Below are 23,692 nucleotides of genomic sequence, written 5' to 3'. Positions count from 1 at the left end.
AAAAAATCCACAACTCTTCAATTTTGTCCTCCATTTTAGCAGAAGAAATTTCTATTTTTCTCACATCACCTTAGAGATCACCTTCATAACTTCAGGACTAGTTAGTTCTTCCATATATTCTGCTGAGAAATTATGTGGTCCAACCATAATAAAGTTATGGCTGCCATTTAAATATTTACAGTGGACATACTTGGAAATACTTGATGCTGAAGTCTGTAAAAAACACTTTTTGAAAAAAAGGGAAAAAACACAGACTACATGGAAGATGCTACCTGCCTCAGTCTGGAAAGGATTAGAGCAATTCTTATGATACAATCCAGTACATATTTTAAAAACAAACAGCAGCTTTGATTGAGGTCTCATTTGTGCTCTGACTCATTCCTTCCTCCATCCTTACACTGCCAGTCTCTCAGACTAAGCAGTCAAGTTTAGATTACAGCCCACCTATTTACACCTATCTCAATTTCAATTTAATATGAGTAACATTTTGTTTGTATTTTTAATAAAAAAGACCAAAAGATTTATTTGAAGTAGCTATTAAGTGACAGAAAGTAATACAATTGTTTCACCAGGGTGAAAAAACCCAGTCATTATATGGACATATTCAATACAGAATGGGGCAAGAATCACATGTTCTGCCATGGTAGATACTCAACAAATTTTGCATCATGAATAGCTACCAATCCAATATACTCAGCTCTAATCCAATTATATAAATGAAAAAAAAAAACCAACAAACCTTTAAATATAAATATATTCCAGTGATTAAAGTTTATAGTATTTAAATCACCTATCTACAGTAAGCTAATCAGAAAGGCATTAACTTAAGAACTTTGAGTTTGGGGCTTGCTGTATTTGCATGTCTGTTTTGTTTCTACAGCAGGAAAAGGTGGCTTTCCAGGTATATATATATATATATATGTGTGTGTGTGTGTGTGTATGTGTGTGCATATAAATTTCCAGGCTATTTTTCATTTTAAAAAAGATATTATCGGAAAGTTTAATCTACATTAAAATATTTCTGGTTTGTTTACGTTCAACAGCATTTCATAACTCTCTCCTAAGGGTTGGCTTCTTGAACAAAACTAGAGCTCCTGTGACTCAAGCAGGATCTGCCACAGCTGAACAGCTGGGGACACCATGGGAGTCATTTGCCTGGGCACGCATGAGAGAGCCTGTTGAGCTCAGAGGAATGGAGGCTTCTGCTCTGAGCTGCAAGATCCTTGATGTGATTTATACTCATAATATGAACTTCTGGATAAATGGAGAGTTTCCAGTCCATTTCAACCTGAAAATATTTTCATTTGGTAATATCAAGCTTTCATTTCCACTGAGAAGGGTGAAATGAGAAATCTAGTTCTAGAGGTAAGCTAGTATTCCAGAATCTCGAAATAGCAAAATTTTTCATGAATTTTAAAAAATGTTTTACTTTGCTCCACTATATGAAGAGTGAGTGGATGCTTCAACATTTGATATAAAAGGGTATGAAAATGGGAGGGGGAAAAGCACTTTAAGAATTTATGAAACTTGCATAATTACTGCAGGAAAAAAAAAAAAAGATAAAATAGGATGCAGCAAAAATCAAGTTGGAGGTTTCAGAATTATAACAGACCATAAAGTGAAGACAAAATTTACATTTTTATGGGAAACTATAAAGGAACCTGAGACACAGTGATATTCTGCAGTAGGAGAAAGAAGAAAATAATTTTAGCAGCTGTGTTTTTAAGACAGTTTCTCTTTAGAAGATCAATAGCTACACACAATGGAAGCCTATCTAGATATACTTGGGAGCATTAATCAACTGAGAAATACCCCTCCAAGAGCTGAAAGCTTTATAGTCCAATCTTCTTATGATGATATTACAAGTCAGATTTAGACCACCTCATTTAGGTGCCTTGGAAAACTAAGGTGATCTGGTTTAAGGGAAAGCACATACTTCCTGAGATTTTTGAGATGCAAAGAGTTATGTACACAATCTCCTCCTTTCTTTCCTTCTCCTCCTTTTGCTGACTGTAGAGAGCACTTACAGGCTCACTAAGAGGACTGGGACATTGGACATCTGAATTTTACTTTCAAATGAGATATTCATAATGATGAACTAGGTAGTTCTCAACTTCTTTTAGGCATTAAAATAACTAAACACATTTTAAAGGAAAAGAAAGAATAACAAAATTTTGTTTATTCTTTACTATGCTGTATGTGGAAATCAGAACAACTTTAGTAACAACTGGAGTACAAATTAGCAAATTATAAGATATGAGCACCATCTTACAATCAATAAATGGGTCATCTTCTGTGCTTCTCTTGTCAATGGATCCACAATAGCAACAACATCATAGAAGGGGTCATTCTCTTGGGGCTCGATTTTTATTACACTGTTAAAAAAGTATTCAGAACAAGTGACATGAAAACTCAAAACTGAATTTGCTGAAAGGACAAACATTTTTAGAGACTAATTTGTAATATCAGAGGTGTTTAAGATTTTACTGCTCAAGAAAATATTTCCTTCATTTCAAGTAATAATCATGATGCTCCCTGTGATACCATTAGAAAAGCTAAATGTGAAGAAGAGCAAAAAATATAGCATTAATCCAAATACTTCTGTACTGGTTAGTGATTAGATACATTCTCTAAAACAAAATTAATAAAATAAAGCACAGTAAGACTATACAAAGGGCCTTTTTGTCATTTGTTTACAGTTCCCTTCATGGACATCTGGAATCATTGGATCAGGCAAGCAGTGGTGGTGACATAATTTAAAAAGAGAAAAAGAGAGGGGAAAATGGCATTTGAGAAGTGTGAAGCTCGATAGGCTGGACTAGCTTTATGCATTCCAGAAAATAATTCAGTTTGGTAGACTTGATTAGGCTAAGCCAAGCCGACCCTAGTTAAAGTACTCTGTGTTTACAGGAAGAAAATGTCAGTAAACTTCATTTAAAAAAATGAAAAAAAATAAGTCATATGCTGTAAACACAGAAAAGGGACAACTGGAATTTGTTTTCCACAAAATATATAGTAGCAGCACAGTACTGACTACTACTAGTGCAACTTAGAAAAAGGTGTCAGCCTCTTAGATAAGGCTACCACTCATTTCACTCCTGCCTTCACCAACAGGCACAGTCCAACAGCAGACACAACTACTACTGGAGCACCTTTACCAACAAGAACAAGTAGAGATTTGGAAAGAGCAAAAATTTTAATAAAAATTTGTAATTTGATCACAGTTTTTGTATTATCATATGTCCTTTTAAAACATGTACCCCTCTGCCCTCTTATCAGCAAACGGTAAGGTGGGGAAATCAAAGGCATTACTAATGAATTTATTAGGAAAAGTAAAGATGCATTATGCTATAGCAGATGAGCAGGCTGTTCATACAACAGTTTCAAAATTAGAATGCTTACTCAACTTGCCAAAGACTATGAAATCATCAGTACATTCAAATGTTAATAAAAAATTACTCTAAGTGCATTATCATGACAAAACTGACCTGTGCTGTTCTTTGAGTAATTCAACATCTTGTCTCACTTCTGTTTTAGGCAAAGACGACAGAAGGGCATCTATTTTCATAATCAAGTCACTGCCACTGTATTAAATAAGGCACATATAGTTTAGTTGTCATTAGAAAAGGAACAAAACATTAACATTTCAATGTCAGTCTCTTTGCATAAAGCCTATTTAGGAAGCCCACATCCCAGACCTGGACTCTAAGGTGATTAACACCTCAGGACTTGTAGCTAAACCTTTAGCATGAGAATGCCCAAGAACCACTACAGCCTGAGAAAAGTCTTAATTTTAAGAGATGCAGAATTCACAGAGTTATCATTCAGCCTCACAGCAATTATTTTTCTCAATTGTTGGGTCTTCAAATCTGTGTAATATGATGAAAATGTGGGGCTTGGTCCACAAGACAAATTAAACCTGAATTAATGACAAGTTTTTATTAGTCACACATTTGCCAAAGAGATCTGATTCAGAATCATGAGAAGTGAGTTTATGATGTTAAGATCTGTTGACTTAGTTTTGTTGATTTCTAGCTCTTTACTATTTTCCTTTATTTTTTTTAATTTTTCCCATTTATAACAACATTAAGGAACACACATAAATTACCTGGTTTCAAGGCTGGCCACATATTTCAAATTTTTCTATTGGAATTTCCTACTGAAGTTTCCTTAGAAATCATAGTCCCATTTCAGTGTTGTTAAGTCAGAATATTTGTCTAAATATGTTTTGTCTCTCACTACTTATCTCCTTGAGTTCTGCCTCTTGTTGATTTTGTTTTTCTGGCAATGATTCTTTCAATTGTGCCAGTCCTTCTAGATAACAGAAATGATACTCAAAGTCGAGAGGTACTGTAAGAAGAGTATAATTTTGTTTTCTTCTTTGTACATAAGACCAGAAGATGGCCTGAACTCATCTCATCTTTACACTTCTTCAGTGAACAGATGTGTGAATGTTGTCTACTATGGTGACAGGGCACAGCATCAGCCCATGACTCTACAGGCTCCCTTACTAACAATTCCCAAAGACAATGACTCCAAATATTAATACTCAGATTTGGCCTAAGATACACTGTATTTTATCAAGCTTATTATCATTCCTTACAATTACTCTTTGCAAACAAAACCTAGTAGGAATCCTTTACTGGTAGCTGTACTCTTGGTTGTAAGGACAGTGAAAGTAGGGAAAGTATTTGGAGTAATTCAGCAGAGCTGCACACATGTTATGAGGCAAGAGAATTTTACCTTTTACTACTATTTCCCATCTCTTTGACAATAGCTTTAATCTTCTCTGCTGAGGTACTGTATGTTATCTTTTCCAACAAATTAAAGTCTTCTGCATGGAATTCATTTTCATCTAAAGGACCCAGTACCTTAGATAGAGGAAAAAAACCCAATAAGTGTAGAATGTCCCAATAATGCTCTGTTTGTAAGTAAAAATAAATGAATATTTTAAATGAATGCACAAAATTGAACATGAAACCCCAATCTCTATATAATCAATGCTCTTGATTATAAAACTAATTAAATTTTATAGTAACTATGCAGGATTAGGCTTTTACAGTTATATGATTAGAGTTAATTATCAATCACAAAGAATAACTGCAATGGAAATATCCATGCTACTTTTCATTATACATTCATCTGTTAAGGAATACACTATTTAGAAATAACTCAAAGAAAAAGCTCTCTTATGTAAAATATTTTAAACTCAAATTACTATTTGTCTACCACACTCTTTATTTTTTTAATTCTATGAACACAATCTCCTACCACTTGTCAAATGAAGCAGAATGGATAGAAAGAATGGGAAAGGATACAAAATGCATCATACGAAAGGATACAGGATTACTACATTTTTAGTGTCTGAAAGAAAAGAAAGTGCCTGGGAGTCCCAGAAAACAGCTTTGAGGATGTTGTTTGCATTTCCTACTCAGTCTATCAGGCCAAACTGACCCAAGACAAGTTCAATAGCCAATAGGGTTCCCAGGATGTAGAATCTCATTATACAAGTTGGGTGCTGAATGTCTCTTCCTCAAAATTCAACTGCATCCTATAAATGAGAGGTTATATAACAAATTCCACTTTTGATTTTTTTATTAATGATGCATGAGATTGATGAAACCACAGTGTAATTATGAAATACTATGGTAATTTGGAGAAGTCAATTAGAAAATATTAATTTGTTCCTAAAAGCAAAACTTCTGTGATGAAATATTAAGGACAAAAATGAAGGATATCTCATGTCTTTTTAAAAGTGATAGTTTAGAGTGAAAACACAGATATGAATATACATTATTAAATTTATCCAAATATTTAATGAAACTTATTTCCCCAAAACTTAAAATATGACATTATTTTAGTTTTTTTAGGCATGGAGAACAGTAATAATAATTTATGAAATAAATTCACTAATTTAGTTATGAGGGAGCTGACACAAAAAAAACAACAATTCTTTAAGGCTTCATCAACAAAACTTCTTTCTGTGTGTTTCTTAGCAGTATTTCAGTTGCATCTCAGAAGCATTTAGGATGCATAAGAGTAACTAAACTCACTAAATTTAAAGAGTTTCCAGTTATGAGACGCCAACATAGTTTTCTTTCTATTTCTTTTGAATGGTGGAGTAAATCGAAAATAGAAGAATTAAAATGTAGTTTGTAGATTGTATTTGCAATGTAAGGCACTGACTGTCATTTAACAAGCACTAAATATTGTATGCAACATTTTATCTTTTGGTCACAGATCATCTATTGACCAAATGTAATAAAAGCTATTGGTTTCAGCATAGACATAGAAAAAATTGAAACAACAAAATTACTACACTTTTATCTGCATATTAAGAATTAAGACTATAAAACAACTAAATATTTATTAAAATGTGGTGCTTTGGAGCTTGAAATCCTACCCTACTCAATGTAATTATATACATTTATCTACATAGCAAAATAAAAGTAACTTCAGGATCACAACTTATTCTCAAACATCACAAATAATACATCAGATACTAACCTATTTTGAGAATTTTGTCAGATAAACTCTAAAATAGCTGTGGGAATGGCATACACACATAGTAGCTCCAATGGAATGGAGCTAATGAACAGCTTAGAAGTAAAACAAAATAAAGCAAGGCAAATGTTCATACCGTTCTCTAACAATTGTCTGAATAAATGGGAAATCAAGAGAACGCATTTTCTTTAGTTTGAAAATGAAGTTTCAGAAGTAAAAAATCACAAAAAAGATTGAGAGTCTTAATTTCCTTCTTACCCTGCCATTGCTAATAACAGCCATTTGCCCAGGAAGCAGCTTCAGAACCTCCTGGCAGAACATCTGTTGAGTTTTAATTAAATCCAGTCCTAAAGTGTTGTACTTCTTCTCAAAAGTATCTCCGTCCATTCCCTAAAGCAAAGGTAAAGCATGAGATGCTGGAATGATTCACCAAAAATAAATCTTGTATCATGTGAGGAAATCAAAGATTTTCTTCAAGTTATGTGGTAACCAGAAATCAAAGTGACACAGCCACCTCAGCTTCAGTGCAAGCACACAGCTGCTGGTGGGGAGCCTGAGTGCAGCTTGTACCTGGGGCAACTGTGAATAACCATGAGAGCAAAGCTGAGCCTGAGGTGAAGCAATTTTTCCATGATCCAGCACAACAGCTGCATGAAAAGTAACCCTCTGTTAACAACTCAACTGTATTCCCACTTTTAGAAAAAAGATTTAAAAAAATTTGTAATACTCTGAAAACCCAACAGTCATTCTAATATGGCCACTGGATACAATTTGAACATATTTTGGGCAAGCCAACATCCAGAAAGACACATAAATTCATTTTCAAAGTGGGGAAAAACCTACCAAAAGCACATTGGAATTGTGCCTCACCTGTCAAAATTATTCTGATATGTATCTGAATGAAGCAGATTCATTCAGATACAATTAAAAAAATGACAATAATTAGTAACATACTTAGCAAACACAGCTTCATTAGAGATCTTTATGTCTTTCAAAATTTATTAAAAAAACAAAACAAGAAATAGGACTTAAAAATATTAATTTCCTAATATGGTCCAGAGAGTTTTCTTAGTCTTCCAACACTTCCTATTTAAAGACTGAAATTCATAACTCCTTCTGATACAAAAACCAGTAGTTAGCAGCTGTTATTTCATAACTCAGCTTCACTCTCATGTAGCCTTAACTTTTTCTGAAGTCTAAATTCTTGAAAAACATTAATACTGCAATTTTAACTAAATGAGAGAGCTATTAAAAACCCCAAAAATTAAAAATTAAACTCAATTTTATTTGGTATCTGTATTCTGAATTTTTCAGTACTGTCATATTTTCTCCCTTTAAAGAAATTCTCTATTCTTCAATCACATGAAAGTCACCAAAAATCCAAATCTGCTTGAGAAGAAGGAGTACATGGCTTATAAACTTCATGGCATTCAGCCAAACATTGTTATTCTCACCACCTCCTTTCAATAAGATAGATGTAAAATAGAAAAGGAAGTAATCTAGTTTGTACTCACTGGGATGAGGAATTTAACAATTTTAGTTCCAGCAGCAAGGGATTTTGCTGTCTCCTCCTTACTGAGTTTACTTAGGAAACTTTTTAAGTTGCTGTTGTTTTGGGTTAAAAAAGCAGCCAAAATTCCTCTTGCAATGGCTGTGTTATCTTCCTTTATTTTTGATGAAGGATTGTTCAAAATCCCAATTCGTGCATGACTGCTTGTTTTCTGCAAAGAAAAACAGAACAATAAGTAATTTTACAGTTCCATCTGCTGTTACCTAATGTATTCATATCATTTATAAGTATGTAAAATGCCCTTGAGTATTTCTTTTTTTGCAGCTATTTGTCTTTAGAAAAGATACATCAGTGACTAATTCAGAACTCCAACTGTGAGTAAAAATGTGATTAGTAAGGATTTACCTATTCTGTGATAAATATTTTAAATAGAAGTGCAAAGTTTAATTAGAACAATTACCTTTGAGAATTTTGCAAAAGCACGTTTTTAACAAATGACATAAATGAGTGCTCATTCACAGACTTCAGAACTAGTTTGATAGATGTCTGTCTGTTTTTCAGAAATGATTGAACTAAGTATAAAATAAATACAAGAGAATGTATCCACTTATCACTTTTAAAGTTCAGCAGGAGCAAAATCCTTCACTGGCGAAAATCAGTGATGCCACTCAAATGTTACCAGAGTGTGATGATGATTCTAAGGTAGAATCAAATAACACCACTAACTGAAGAAAGGGTAAATGGACTCCAATGCAGGAAAGAACAAAAAATAACACATGCAATCACTGGTATTGAGCACTGGAAAGGCTTCCACTAATGATCAGAAAACTGAGGAAGCACTGAGGAATCTGGGATTGCTCCTTCTGGCAAAGAGGAGACTACAGAGAACTTGAATAGCAACCAAAAGTTACTGAAGGGGGAGTGAAAAACATGACAGGGCTAAACCCTTCCTGGTAGCAGCCAAGAGTAACAAGGGGTAATGCTCCCAAAGTTTGGCCTGGCAGAAAAGAACTACAACAGCAAGGCAGTGCAGCACCAGAGTAATTTGAAAAGGGAAGGGACAGAGTCATCTCCTTGGAGATTTTCAGAAATCCTTCAAACACACCTCCAGCTGACCTGATGTAATGAAGTCAATAATTCCACTTTGAGTGGGAGGCTGAACTGGATGACCTCGAGAGGTCTCTTCCAGCTAAGACAGCTCAAGCTTTTTTTCAAAGGAAGTAAAAAACTACCAGAGTTTTCAAAATAGCATGCATTAGCTGCAATAGCTAGAAGTGAATTTCCTTCAGCCATTTTCACTCACAGATTTTTGCATGCTTCACTTCAAATGCTGATGGCAAGTCATGAGCAAGTGGTGACTGTGCCAATTCTACTACTATCAGGAATTATACTGGACCCTGACTTGAGAGACAGAAGGGACTAGAAAGGAGTAAATAACCTCAATAAAAATCAGTGGACTTAAAAAAATACTCTTGTTTTATTTCTCATAAAATTTGAAAATCACTAGACCAAGCAACACATGAAAATTATCTAATGTTTTGGGGATTTTTCCTAGATTCTTCTCACCAACACAAAGGGACTTGCCCAGGTGGTTCTCACCTCTCAGATGGGAGCTGTGGCACATTTCCCCTGCTGAAGAGGGCTAACAAATTAAGCTACAGAGGGAGTACATCTGTCAAGCCTGAGACATAAATCAAGCAGTTCAAGAAATTAAATGCTTTTCTGTAACAAGGACTTGTACTGAATATTCTTCTCTATATTTTTTAAAGCCTCTTTCTAAGACATAGTTGTTATCACATTCTCTTGGCAACATCCCAATTTTCTAGTTCCCTTAGGGTGGTTCCTATTTCATTCCTGATTAGAAAGTCCACATGCCTTCCTGATTTCAGTTTAAATACTCTTTTAACCTGCCCCAAACACAGGGTCTGTCATTTATATGACTTGACATTTACACTTTCTGAAGTATATTCATATTTCAGACATTCTTACCTTAAATCCTATTATTAACACAGAAGAACTTAAAAATAAGCAAACTAATAAATGTAGATGATCCTCCTAGCATATTAAAACACACAGGAAAATTGATCTTAGAAGCACACAAACAGTACAGGGGAAAATGGTTGCTTCATGGCCACAGCTGTGCCATATATTAGAGGAGAACACTGCTTAATGGTTCCCATCAACAGGCAGCATCCCAAAGTCTTCCCAGGTAACATTCAGGGCTACCTGATGGGAGCAAGTCTAACTGGGAAGAAATTCACCCTTTTAACACACAGTGTCACAGTTTGTCTCCTGCCTCACAAGTCCATGAACAAAATGATCATTTCCCTTCAGGAACTGAGTAAAACAAAAGCACAATCTCTTAAGTCTGCACAAAGTTGCTACACTTTTATTTAAGAGTATGGTTTTTGAATGTGAAGAGAGAGTTGTTGAGAACATGTTCATAACAACAATTTTAATAAAAGCTGCTAGAAACTCACCAGGCTTTTCAAGGCATCAGCAAGCAGTCGTCTCCCAGCTGGCTTATCAAAATCAGCAACAATCCAGAGAGTAACAGCATACAATGCATCTTCATCTGAAAATTAAAGATAATCCTGTTTTACATTCTAGAGAATCTTCTCATGACTAACGAAAACCAAATTAATTCTGTTTGTCATTTCTAAATTCATGTCAATCTTTAACTGCTGACTTCAACTGCAAGAATAATCTTTGCCACATCAGAATATTTTCCCCTTTGAATTGAAGTAAGATTCTTAGAAGGCAATTTATCGTGTTAACAGGAGAGAGAGACTAAAAGAGCTAATCCATTGTTACAGCATTGAGACAAGAGGGCCTTAAATAATTAGTTCCAATTAATAAAACCTGTTTTACCAGAGGTTACTTGTGAACATTTGATAAAGACTGACATATATAGCCAGGAATGAAAAAAATTAAGTAGTTACAGGACCACATAAACTAGGCCAGTCACTTTCCCTGGCAGCAAAGGGAAAGTCCTTCAACTAAAGGCAGGAAAAAACTTATCATTTCAGGACACAAATGAGAATATACTAAATTCAGTTCAAGGAATGTAAACTAATCTGTAAGTGTACACAGATAATTTCTGTTTTTCTAGCTCTATGGTTTCCTCCTCTTTACTTGTCACAGAAGAGCAATGGTAGGTGAAAAATTCTGCAAAATTATCTCTAGAAAAATATTAGTCTACTCAGTTCTACCATATATCCCCTAAAACAATGCACAGGGACAGAAATTTTCCAAGGTTCTGGTGAGATGCTAGGCAAAGGTTATTATTAACTGTTGCTGTGGTCTAGAGAAACTCATTGGGGAGAGAGATTTGAAATGTAGATTCCAGCTTAAAGGTTATAGGTTTTACACAAGAGATCTCAGTCTTAGAAATAAGCCCACAGATTGAAAGCCATTGATTTGACAGCTCACTGGGATGTCCCTGTGGTTGTAGACACAGAATCAAATAAAAGTCAAATAAATTTATTTTAAAGAAATTTAAATGTTTGGCATTATCTTTCTGATAATGAATTAAGTAAAATTCTGTAAATACCACATAAAAAGCACTGAAACAAAGCACTTTATTAAGAGGGTTTTTGTGTCCTTTGAAGGACTGATGTAAATGAGCAGCTGTTTCATAAGGCACACACTATTGTAAAATAAGACTATTGTAAAATTCCATGCAAAATTATGATCCCATTGTGGTAATATCTTCTCACTCAAGGAAAAGTACTTGCATATGCAATGAAAATATTTTATATAAGAAAGCGTTTGAAATGCTGTACAAAAACATGTACAGGATGAGTACTAACAAAGACAAAATGTATAAATGAGTCATAATTCATCAGAATATAAATTCTATTTTTTTCTATAGAAAGACAAAGGCTCGCTCAGCAAAATTAAACCATCTAACTAGAGGAAAACCAAGGAGATACTTAATAAATTAGAAACATAATAAATTATTCCTTAAATTCAGAAATACCTAATTTTGATATAAACATACAAGCTCTATACATTCTGCCCTTGACAATGCTGCAACTAAGAGTCACTTGAAAACCAAAGTGACTTTAATATCTTCAAGTAAAACCATTTGTATGGAAGCTGAGTCTATCTTCAAAGTTGCAAATGTCTTATAAAGGTTTTTAACTTCATGTTTGTAAAACAAAAACAACTAGCCACAACATCCATCCCATTTCAAAGCCACAAAAACTAACTACCCTGTTAATTATAATTTACGTTTATAATAGTCAGATATGCTCTGCTTCCTGAAAGAAGATACTGGGATATTGAGAAATATTTAATTTACATGGAATCCTTGGAATAGTGACTTACTTGGGATATTTTACTGGTAAATTTCAACAATTTGTAATAGCCATATATAGACAGATAGATACCCTATACATAAAATTATTTACCTTTTTTCGTTAAATACTTCATATTATCAGAAATTACAGCACTTTTATCTTGTGAGTCCAAAAAGGAGAAAGTAGAGAAGTCTTCCACATTAAATGGAACTGCATAATGTAAGACACAAAGTATTAGCCTTTAAAATATGACAACAAACCAAAAAAAACCAACCCACAAATCGTAACAATATCCAAGACAAGGAGTTACCAGGAGTGGATCTGAAATGTATGTATCTTCTTTCTGCTCCAAGAATACTGGGGTTTATACGGGAAACTACATTGTTCTGATCCATAAGAAAATCCACTGCATTTACATTATCATCTAACAAACCCTGGAGTAATAGAAAAATGTAAAATTTTATTTTTAAGACAGATTTTTTTCAAGACAAATAAAGACCAAGTATTTGTATCATTTTTTAGCTGAGCTTAGAGTTTCTATATATATATCAAGTTACATATGGAAACGTATATACTCCATATGGAAACATATATATTCCATATATATATGGAAACATATAACATATATATATAGACAATGTCAGGTCAAAACCATACAAATGTCACACAGATAGTATTTCAAAATATCAGATATACATTTTTCAATGAACAACTGCAGTACATTCTCAGCTTCTGGTTGAAAAATTCCATATAATGACTATATGCTTAGCTGATCCTTCAGCCTTGAATAATTTCAATATACTCTTTCGAAACCATGACCACAAATGATGGTAACGATGTAACTGCAGGTGCAATATTACTAATTTCAAGCCATCTCATTATAAAAAACCATAACATATAAACATGACTGAAACAATTCACTGTCAAATGCTTCACCCTGCACTCGTTCAGAAATGTGAAGCATACCATGAACACTGCCCGCTGGAAGAAGCCGGCGGCATCAAAAATCCTCTGAAGGATGAGGGTCTCCAGCTCTGCCGCATCCATCTCCTCCCTGGGAAAGGGCACGCCATTAAACAGTGCCTGAGGCAGCGGGCCCAGGCCGCTCTTCTTGTAAAAGGTTGCTGCTGCCTGATCAGATCAGAAATATCACAGGATTAAACAGACTGTGGCTGACTGTAGCAAAAAAATGAAACTAGTATCAAGAGAGGATGAGCTCTAATCTCCAAGTGTGCTTCACTGTCACACCTTGTCATCAGTGGCAGGGACAAAACAAAGTGATTGGAAACCTTACGGGACAAATGGGACTCATTTGTCAAACAGAATGACAAAGGGAATTATAGATCCATATACTTTGTGTGAACTTTTGCTTTAACATCTTGCTGAGAAATTGTTTTTCATTTTGCTTAACATTCTAGTTTATTATTTTATTTTAAATAAAAATAAAAATGAAGCAAATAACATCAGAGAAGAACCCTGAGACAGTCAAATCTGCTTTTACCAAAGAAAGAACCCTAAAAAACTCAAAAGGTTTTTACATTTGCAAGTCAAGCTTTATTTGAGAAGAAAGCAGAATTCAAGAGAGATCCTTGAGATGCCTACTAGAAAAATACTTGTGGCTCCTGAAAGCAGCAGGCAAGAGTAAACTTTCATAGTGAGATTAGTAATGCAGTAACCTTTACAACATTTCCATTAATGACTGAATGGTGGCTGAAGACAAATTTTCCTGAAAGGTGCTGTATTTACTTGCTTTAATATTTAGCAATCCCTCAACTTAGTAAATGCATTGAGTTGTACACACTCACTGCAGTACTTCTTACTGAGCACAGCTCTCAACGTACCTTCCTCCCTTCATCATATTCAGAACGAACAGCCAGGATACTCTGAACATCAGCATGGGGGTACTCACTCCTAAGAACGTGTTTCACATCATCCACTGTCAGAACATTCCCATCTTTCACTTCATGGTACATCTGCAAGAATTATAACCCAAAGAAATTACAAAATGTAGTAAGCTGTCAAAACAACTTGATAAAATTAATAAAAATAAACAAACAATAAATAAGGATTTTTATAGTATGTCAGCAAATTTTATACTGGTATAATTTCATACTGCTTTTATTGCTGTACTGTAGTTTTTATACTGCTTTACTAATTAACACCATTGCACATATGCACAATTTGTTATTAGAGCACTGTCCTGACTGATCTATTATTACACCTTCAGTCTAAATCTGAAGTGGCCAAAGAAATACACCTATGTGAGCTACATGTGAAAGGTTATTTCCCTCTACTAATTGAAGAGGTAATCTAAATTCTCTCAATAAACTAACATGGATAGTTATGTGAATCCATATCAATCCGAGCCTAAACCAGTCAGTGATACTTTTTTCTAAAGTAATAATTTTTCCTTACCAATGTTATTTAATTTCATAGTATTTTATTACTTTCATTATACACAGAATAAAAATTTGAAGTGAAAATTACTCATTTGTCTTTAAATGAGGAACAATGTTTTCCTCTATAGCTCTGAATAGCTCAAACTTAATATTATTGCTTCTATTTTTGGTCACTTTCAATTATATTTATCATCCCCCCTTAAATTATGAAACAAAGTAAAGAGAGGAATACAACATTTTAAAAAGCACACTGTAAATTATAGTTTTTGATCTAGTCCTGGATAATTGTTACACATGCATGTCAGCTCCCTAACATTTGTTGGTTTCTCTTCCAAGGTATTCCTAGTTACTTCAATTCCTTCAATGTTAAGCTCTCTAAGTTTGTCCATGACATTTTCTAGGCACTGAACATTAAACCAGAAAACAAATGGAAGAAAAATTGTTATGTATAAATAGCCTTTTACCCACAGAGCCTTTACACAGATGGCTCATATGATTTCTCCTCCAATCACCTCCCATCTCTGAAATTCCTGTCTTATAAGAATCGGCATTCTCTCACAAAGTCAACCTGCCTCATTAAGGTGCAAATCTGGAATACTTCTATGCTTTCTGCACCCATGGACAGCTCAAGCATGAGCAAAGAATAGAAATTCTTATTGTTTCACTTCCTACATTAGACAATAAGGGTTTTTCCAAATCTTACAGGACTGCCAAAGTGACATTAAAATCCCTGTACTCCAAAAGACACAGAACACAAAGACAGGCCCATTATGTTAACAATAATACAGAATAATTTTTCATAATAATAACAGCTGAAAGGCATGCACCTACTTTTTTATATTATTGAAGCAAACCTGTTGATAGGCAAAATTACAAGAGCAAATTTGTTGATGCAAGAGGAAAGTATTTCTGCAAATAATTCTATAGACTGTTAATGCTATACATGCTTTTAATGTTTCATTTCTGCATAAAGTAAATGCATACATCTTATATTATCACAAGGTAGCTAGACCCTAACTATTAATAAATTCTAAACCAGAAGTAAATAGATGATTTCTTATGAAAGAACTAACATTAATTATCGACATAAAGGCCTGAGAGGTGTCAGATTCCTCTGCAATGTAATTAAAACTTCTCCAAAGAGCTACTCCAGCATCTTCATTTCCATCAATTTCTTCTTTTGTACTTAAAATAAAAACTATTCCAATTCTATAAAAAAATAAAAAGAGATCATACATTTTAACACAATATCTGCATCACACAAATTCTAACACAAACACAAAGAACAAAATGTTTGCATTCAAGTGATCTGCCCAGCACGTAGAGATAACAACCCTGTACCTGGGTGTGCTCCCATGACTTTGTGGTGACACAGGATACCAGCCATATATCCTTCATCAGCTCTACAGCAGGCTTAGGTTACCAGCTGTGTACTGACTTTACATATACCTTTTACAGCTGACAATAATTGAGATTTCTGTGAGTCAACAGGGTTTAATCACAGTACCTTCTCTCCTTACCTGTATGAAGGTTTTGATTCTTTACATTCCTGCCATCATCTCTTAATGGCTCGAGTCTTTGTTTTAGTCTGGGCATTCTCTGTCTTTTATTTTTCCTGACAGGGATATCTTGAGTAGATGCATGAAGACAGTGCTGGGGTACTGATGTCCCATCAGCAGTGTGTGCTGTTCCTACCAGCCCTTCTCTCAACCCTTGAACCTTCTGGGCTTTCCATCACCCTGACACTGCTGTTCATTCTCCACTCACATCGGTTTTGAACACACCTCCTACTAACCCCTACATTTCCATTCAATGAAAGAAAACCCAAAGGAATATGAGGCTTGGGAGGTAAAAAGGTCTATTGGAGGTGGTGCACTGATACTGCTTTCATGTAAAAAGCCTGGATGAGACTAGCCCATACTATGATCCCTTTCAACCCAAACCTTATACTACACTTATGGTCCCTTCCAACCCAAACCCTTCTGTGAAGACACACAGAACACTGCAATCTGTCTTTCATTATGCTTTTGTAATTGAAGGGTAAAATATTAAGAAAAGCAACTACAAAAAAAGATCAGAACTAGTAAAATTTTAAAGTAAAATGAAACACCTGTAATTTCTTGAGGACACAAAAAGCCATTTCACAGGAGGATTTTAAATATTTAACATGCAATTCATATGGCTGAACTTTAGATATCCTTCTTTTAGAAGCTTTGGAAATAAACAGCCATTTCTGAGACCAATTCATTTTTTTTTACAACTAGGTATCTCAGATCAACAAGACTCTTCCTCAGAAGTGTCTCTCTCTCAAATGATCACTTTCAGAAATTCAAAACTCGATAAGGATAATCTCACTTTGGTCTTGAAGAGTGTATATTGAAACAACATTAGATAAGGCAACCACAATTGAAAGAACTGAATTTTAAAAATTCCCTGAAAGCATGCTTTACATAACAAATATTTTTATTAGAATGCAACTTCATAAGGGCACCCAGTGGGACTATTTGACAATATAAATTTTTATCAGACTTTTGCAGTTCATTTACACACACTCAGGTATGTTTTACCTTGCAATTTATTTGCTTAAGAATACTTAATACCTGAGTAAGCTTGATACAAATGGGTAACCAGTGTGCCTTATTAGAATGTTGTTGCATTGGATTTAACTCAAATTCACATCCTCATCCAGTGGAATAGAAAATTAAGAAGGAAAAAGGAAGAATCCTTTTTAAAATATTTTTCCTCAAGACTTTCAGTTTTCCTTACCTAAGTGGTACATCATGATGATAGAATAATTCTGCCAGCTTCATATAATCACCAGTATCTTCTTGGATAGGATCAACAAAAAGTACCTAAGAAGAGAAAACATATCAGGTATCCAATATTTATTCTTGATATCTGGTTTTATTTTTTCTTCAGACATAAAATTTAAGACAAGAACATTATTTTCCAAAGGACCTGTACGCCCCAGCTGTTTTCAATTTTTTTAGAGCATTCATTGTAAGAAAACATTAAGACTATAAATGAAAATAATATCAGAATTAAGGAATTTGGACCAAACAGTGAAAATAAGATTTAACCATTCAGTGAACTTCAAACAAAGTGATCTAACTTTTCTTCTTTGAAAGACTCTGTGCCATTGCATTGTATTTATTAATAAACTCCATATTTATTTTAGAAAGATATAGTGCTGATTTTTCTGTTACATCTTTTAACAAACTCTCCTCTGTTGTGAAAACCAAACAAAAATAAATCAACAATATTTTGGCTGTAAACTTCAAGCAAAAAATTGAGCTTTTGGGGAGATTTCTTCCTTCCTGTCTCACCTATCTTTATATTCACTCTTTCACTTAATGTAGCTTGGAGTATAAACTCAGATCTTTCAGGCATGCACAGAATATAAAACTGGGATGTGTCTGCATAGGCAATTTATCCTTATGTAGCTTTAACTGGACATCTGTACCTCATTTATTCAACTTTGCACTGCAAACTCCCCTCACAATTCATCAAATTTGCTAGAGTAGTTGAAATGAAGCAGAGTAACTTGAAAAATTTTGAACACTCCCCTTCAGATTATAATGAAATGGTGTGTTATAGATTTCTACAACTGTCATGGTTTGAGCCTGGCACAGAGCCAGTGCCCCCATGAAAATGCCTCACCCTGGTGTCTGCTGTGAGATGTGACCAGGAATTAGCAAAACAGGCTCCAACTTAAACATAAAGAACACTTTATTACCTAAAACTACAGGAAAAAAAAAAATAGGAAAGACTATAAGGAAAAGAAAAAAAATTGAAAACCTTACAAAAACCACTTTTCCTCCTCCCCACTCCCTAACTTTCCCAATCCAATACATTCTCTTAAAAATACCAACTGCCCAGCCCGGCACGACACTTTAGTATACTCAAACTGCAGTTCATGAAGAGGAAAAGGAGTCCTTCTTGTTCCATAGGCTTCTGGAAAACACACTGAAATCCCGGATGCTTCCTTGTCACTTCGGCACCGCCCGGAAAGTCCATTTGCCGCTTGTGACATGTTCCTTCCATGCTCAGTGCTCTCACCACCGAGACATGGCCAGAGCTGCTTTTAGGGTGGTCTTTCAAGGATGCCTTGTCTCACTCCAAAAAGGCACAGTCTCTGCTTTTGGGACAACTGTCCCCCCCATATATTTCCAACCCCCTGGGGCCGGGGGGTCCTCACAAATGAACCCTCCTGGTTTTGAGGCACTGCCTCCCCCTAAATGCAGTCTGTGTCACAGGAACAACTGAGTCCATGGCTACAAGAAAAGTCCAGCCAAAAGGCCACTCCAAATCATCTCTCCCCATCCAATCATCTCCACATCTCATCTCTTATCTCCCTTCTTATTCAGCTTCGAGGAGGATTAGCATTTTTGCAAGGCCCCAATCATGCAAGAAAGGGTTAAAAGTTTTCAGTCTCTGTCTGTCGGTCCCGGAACGGCTCCCACGGGAACGGCTCCCACGCACGCTGCCCACACGCTGCCGCTGCGGCCGGGCAGTCTTCCTCCCCCCTCTCGCTGGCTGCTCTCCTGGGGGGGAAAAGGGGGGGAAGAGGGGGGCTGGCTGCCCGAGGGCTGACTCTCTGGGACCTTCCACCCTTCCATCCTCGAAGCCCCCTCAACCCCCACCTCTGTCCAGGCCCCAGGCCCACGGCATGGCGGCCCCTCCCCCGCCCAGCAGCAGCGGGCCGGGCGGGGGAGAGAGATCTGACCTCTTCGCCCGACGATGTCCAAAGAGGAAGTGCCAGGGCAGTGCCCTGCTTTTAACCCCTGTGTATTCTCGGAGGTGTGTCCAAACCCCACTGGCTACACCAGGTGTCAGTATGAAACCCAAAACCTTCATTGGTTTGACCACAGCTTCCCAGAATTCCCACTCCTTCCGGGTCAAACCATGACAACAACTCTTCTATTTAACCCTGAATATGTAATGTGATCTACTTCATATTAAACACATGTTACACTTCATTATAAACATACTTTTTAATCACCTATTGCTGGTATTTTCATTGTCTTTTTACACACAAATTTTGCATCATTTCAGGCAACTACATCAGGGGGAAGTTTTGCAGAGGACAGCAGGCTGAGTGGTCCAGCTGACACATGGGAAGGACTGGAAGCCATTCAGAGGGACCTGGACAGGCTCAAGAAGTGCATCCATGGGAACCTCACAAGTTTCAACATGGCCAAGTACAAAGTGCTGCATCTAGGCTGGGGCAACTCCAGTTTATCCACACAGGCTGAGGCATGAACAGATCAAGGACAGCCCTGCCAAGAAGGACTTAGGAGTTGCTGGTGGATGAGAGGTTGGACTTGAGCTGGCAGTGTGCACTCACAGCCCAGAAAGCCAAACCTGTCCTGGGCTGCATCCAAAGCAGCATGGGCAGCATGGCCAGGGAGGGGATTCTGTCCCTGTGCCATGCTGAGACACCATGGAAAGATATGGACCTCAAGCAGATCCAAAGAAGGGCCACAAAAACAATCAGAATCTGGAGCACCTCTCCTATGAGGACAGGGAGACTTACAAGAAGGAGATGGCTCTTTTTACCAGCAGTAGAGACACTGTAGTGATAGAACAAGAGGCAGCAGTTTTAAACTAGAAGAGGGCAGATTTCAACTGAATATGAAGAAATGAGGATGGTGAGACATTGCTGGTTTGAACTGGTTGCTCAGAGAAGCTGTGGATGGACCATCATTTAAATTGCTAAAGAACAGGCTGGGTGAAGTTTTGGTCCCTGGTCATTGCAGGAGAGCTGGACTAGATAACTTTTAATCCCAAACTATTTTATGATTCTATGGTTCGTAAGATTTCCTTTTGTAATTTTCATTTAAATCAGCAATAGCTGCTTCCCTAGCTTACTAAATGATACAGAATCCTATTCACAGAGTAAAAATTAAGCTACAAGAAAAAGCTAGTATGCTTTATCACTTAAATATCTTTGTACCGCAGTTTACCATCTCTAAAGCATGGACAGCTACCATTACCTTCCCTCATGCTTTGATAGGAGTTTTCTGTGTGTAGCATGGAAAGGAATATAAAAACTATTCACAAAACTGTGCCCAAATCCATCAGCAAATCAAACTAACAACCACATATGACCCACTAGATAAAGCAGTATTCACTAATCTTAGCAGATCCACATAGAAAACTTAACAAAAAATCTAAAATGTGTATTTTTTAATAAATTGTCTGCCCACATATTAACATTTACAGTATGCAAAAAACCCCCAAAGTTCTCCAAACTTACCAAATTATATAAATTTCGTCTAATCTCATGTAAAAATCCAGGAAATGAGGGTTTCAGCAGTTCCTGATAGCTTTCAGGCCATGTGCTATAGCTGTGATCTTGTTCTATATTATTAATCCACTAAAACAAAAAAAAGCTGCCATTTAGAAAACATGCATCGAACACAGAGAAATAAGTGGGCATAATAAAACTACAAAATGTCTCCCTTTCTTTTATTCAATAATAACAGGAAATAGATTCTAAATTTTATCTTCATTTTTGTCTTTTTAATCAAACTGGTTTTATCTGCAGTACACAATAAAACTAATACTGGATGGAAAAGGAGACAGGACCATTAGTACTGTGTACAAGGATGTGAATAAAACCATTGTTTTTCAACAGTGAAATTACTTTCACAATACAAACATCATAACAATGTATCACACAGATGTGTGTAACACAGCACAACCATCCTGTAATCCATGTACAGTATTTATCTTCAGAGTGCAGCAACAGAACTTTAGATAGATCAAAATTAAGATAGCCAATTAACATGTGGCTGATCTGTTCTAGTCCCTTCTGTGCAAGCTGGGGCAAACAGAAGAGTGAAATGTGGCTCCTTCAGGTGCAAGAAAGTAATATTTTAGTGCTGTAGTGGTTTTGGTTTGTGCATTTTCTCCTGGTGCATAACCTCTGTAATGAAACCTGTGTAAATTTTGAAGAAGGGCAAAAATCAGAGTCATTGGACAGCTAGAAATAAATATATTAAGCGGCCCAAAATTCACTTAGAAATCTTGCATAATGAGATATTCTGTAGTATTATGTAGCTACATTAATTGATATAAAAGACAAATTGTATAGTTTGGAGTGTGCAGCTACTCTAAATATATTTTTCTTTTCCTTTAAACACACTATATCTTCATATTTTAATAAGGTAAAATCTAGAGAAAATTACTCATAAAAGTATTGAAGGAATATTACCCTTGAAAACATTTTAAACTGCTAATTGATCTATGGCCTTATGAAGAGTATTTCAACTGCAGTAAAAAAAAAGAAACAACTGTTTCATACAGAGAATTATCAAAGCTGTAATCTCTAAATAAATAACTTTAGTTACTTACTATTACTGAAGAGTGACGAATATCGAGTGCATAATTATTATCTGTTGGATGTACCTGCAACCTCATAAATTTACTCAGGGTCTCCCCTTTGATTCCAAGTTCATGAAGGCCATGCATCACTTTTCCTTCCAGTTTAAGAGTCTCTAAAATGCTTTTCCAGGAAGATAAAGTACATAATGTCTATGAAGATCTCTTGTCATGACATAAAAATTATTTTTAGAACTAAAAACAATCTTCATGTTAATAGTCTTACGAATGCTTTCTCTTTATATTCTCCCACAGCCTAATGTTTAAAACAACATCAATTAATAACACTATGCCTCTAACTTATTTCAAAACATATTTACAAGAGATTATACAATTTTTTAATTCACTTAGATCTATTTTATACAAAGCAATTTTATCCATCTTTAGTAAGAAGTGGCAGGACAGCAGAGTAAAAGCTTCCTTACTGCACTGTCCTACCTGAGGCAGAAATCCATCCAAGCTGGGATACCCTAAGAAGCAGATTTGCAAGTGAGTAGAGAAGCAAACAACAAGTGATGGAGACACAGATGAACTCTAAGCCTGTATCATAGCAGAACTCAGATCAAACACAAAGCCATACCCTAAAACCTCCCAGAAGACCCAATGGGACTCTGGAACATCTGCTGCAATCTGAAATTGCACATTTGAGAATAAAAGAACCCCCGAAGTACTCCACAGCAGCAAGATGGGAAGACTTTGTGACTGCCTTCATGTCTGTATGTTCCTGATTGTTAAGTAACAGGGATAGGAAAGCATTACTTACTTTTTTATGAAGTGCTTTCCACAGCTTTTTAGAAGCACGTGCTAGATTCCTTTCATTTCCAAACTAATTTGACATGGTGAGTTGTAAAATTATAAGCATATAAGAAAGCATATTCCAAGAGAAAAGGCTATTCTCAACTACTTATACAATGTCCATACTCAAAGCAAAGCCACTGTAAATCAGTATTCCTCCTACTGGAATGCTTCCTTGCCCCAAAATGCAACAGGTGAGATTAGGACCATGAGCATAACTCCCCAGTATTATCAGTAAGTCTGTGACCTTCAAACAAAATGTACATCTTACCTAAAGGGATCTTGAAAATCCAAGTCAATATTTAGGCCATTTAGAAATAAACGTGCTTCTCCAGGTTGAATTCCAAGTGTTTCATGGAAATGCTAAAAAGTAAAAAGTACTGCTTACTTATTTAGGTATATGTCTACACTAAGATATATAAACACACTTAAGCAATTCTGTGAAACAGACACATCAAATCTCTTCCACACAATTTCTTTTTTTTTCTGAGTGTTGTTAAAAATAATGACCACATATTTTATGAGTGCTATTTAACACACTTTTGATGTACAGATACAAATGAAAACAACCTACCTATACAAGGAAGACAAAAGGACATTCCCAGTGTTTGCCAACAGCAAGTGAAAATACACACATACAGAAATACAGCTTGTAAGTTTTTAAATTATTTCTATATATCCATTCAGCAAAGGGAAACCTTACATGTGTCCCTCCACTTGAAACCAGCTTTCTCAATTACGTAATATCTATCAATTCTGAAAAACCTGTAGTTGAATTGTTTCAGGGAATTAGG

General features: G+C 35.7%; 1 protein-coding gene across 7 annotated transcripts in view; it reads right to left on the bottom strand.

Annotated features, from left to right (window-relative positions):
* UGGT2 (UDP-glucose glycoprotein glucosyltransferase 2) overlaps positions 1-23,692 on the bottom strand; it is a 76,969-nt gene that overhangs the window by 23,903 nt on the left and 29,374 nt on the right. For 6 of the 7 annotated variants that reach the window (XM_064712549.1, XM_064712559.1, XM_064712602.1 and 3 more), the window contains 15 exons: positions 23,170-23,261; positions 22,077-22,227; positions 20,977-21,096; positions 17,484-17,569; positions 15,791-15,926; positions 14,160-14,291; positions 13,285-13,449; positions 12,629-12,752; positions 12,430-12,528; positions 10,495-10,589; positions 8,019-8,225; positions 6,763-6,894; positions 4,744-4,871; positions 3,489-3,584; positions 2,273-2,375 (listed from right to left, as the gene is read on the bottom strand). In XM_064712549.1, the coding sequence (XP_064568619.1) occupies positions 2,273-2,375; positions 3,489-3,584; positions 4,744-4,871; positions 6,763-6,894; positions 8,019-8,225; positions 10,495-10,589; positions 12,430-12,528; positions 12,629-12,752; positions 13,285-13,449; positions 14,160-14,291; positions 15,791-15,926; positions 17,484-17,569; positions 20,977-21,096; positions 22,077-22,227; positions 23,170-23,261 (1,866 nt within the window). The remainder of the gene's footprint in view (positions 1-2,272; positions 2,376-3,488; positions 3,585-4,743; positions 4,872-6,762; positions 6,895-8,018; positions 8,226-10,494; positions 10,590-12,429; positions 12,529-12,628; positions 12,753-13,284; positions 13,450-14,159; positions 14,292-15,790; positions 15,927-17,483; positions 17,570-20,976; positions 21,097-22,076; positions 22,228-23,169; positions 23,262-23,692) is intronic. The other variant, XM_064712568.1, reaches the window with a different exon arrangement.

This window comes from Zonotrichia leucophrys, chromosome 1, assembly GCF_028769735.1.
Source record: "Zonotrichia leucophrys gambelii isolate GWCS_2022_RI chromosome 1, RI_Zleu_2.0, whole genome shotgun sequence".
Classification (NCBI taxonomy): Eukaryota; Metazoa; Chordata; class Aves; order Passeriformes; family Passerellidae; genus Zonotrichia; species Zonotrichia leucophrys.
This window is presented reverse-complemented; position numbering and strand designations above follow the sequence as displayed.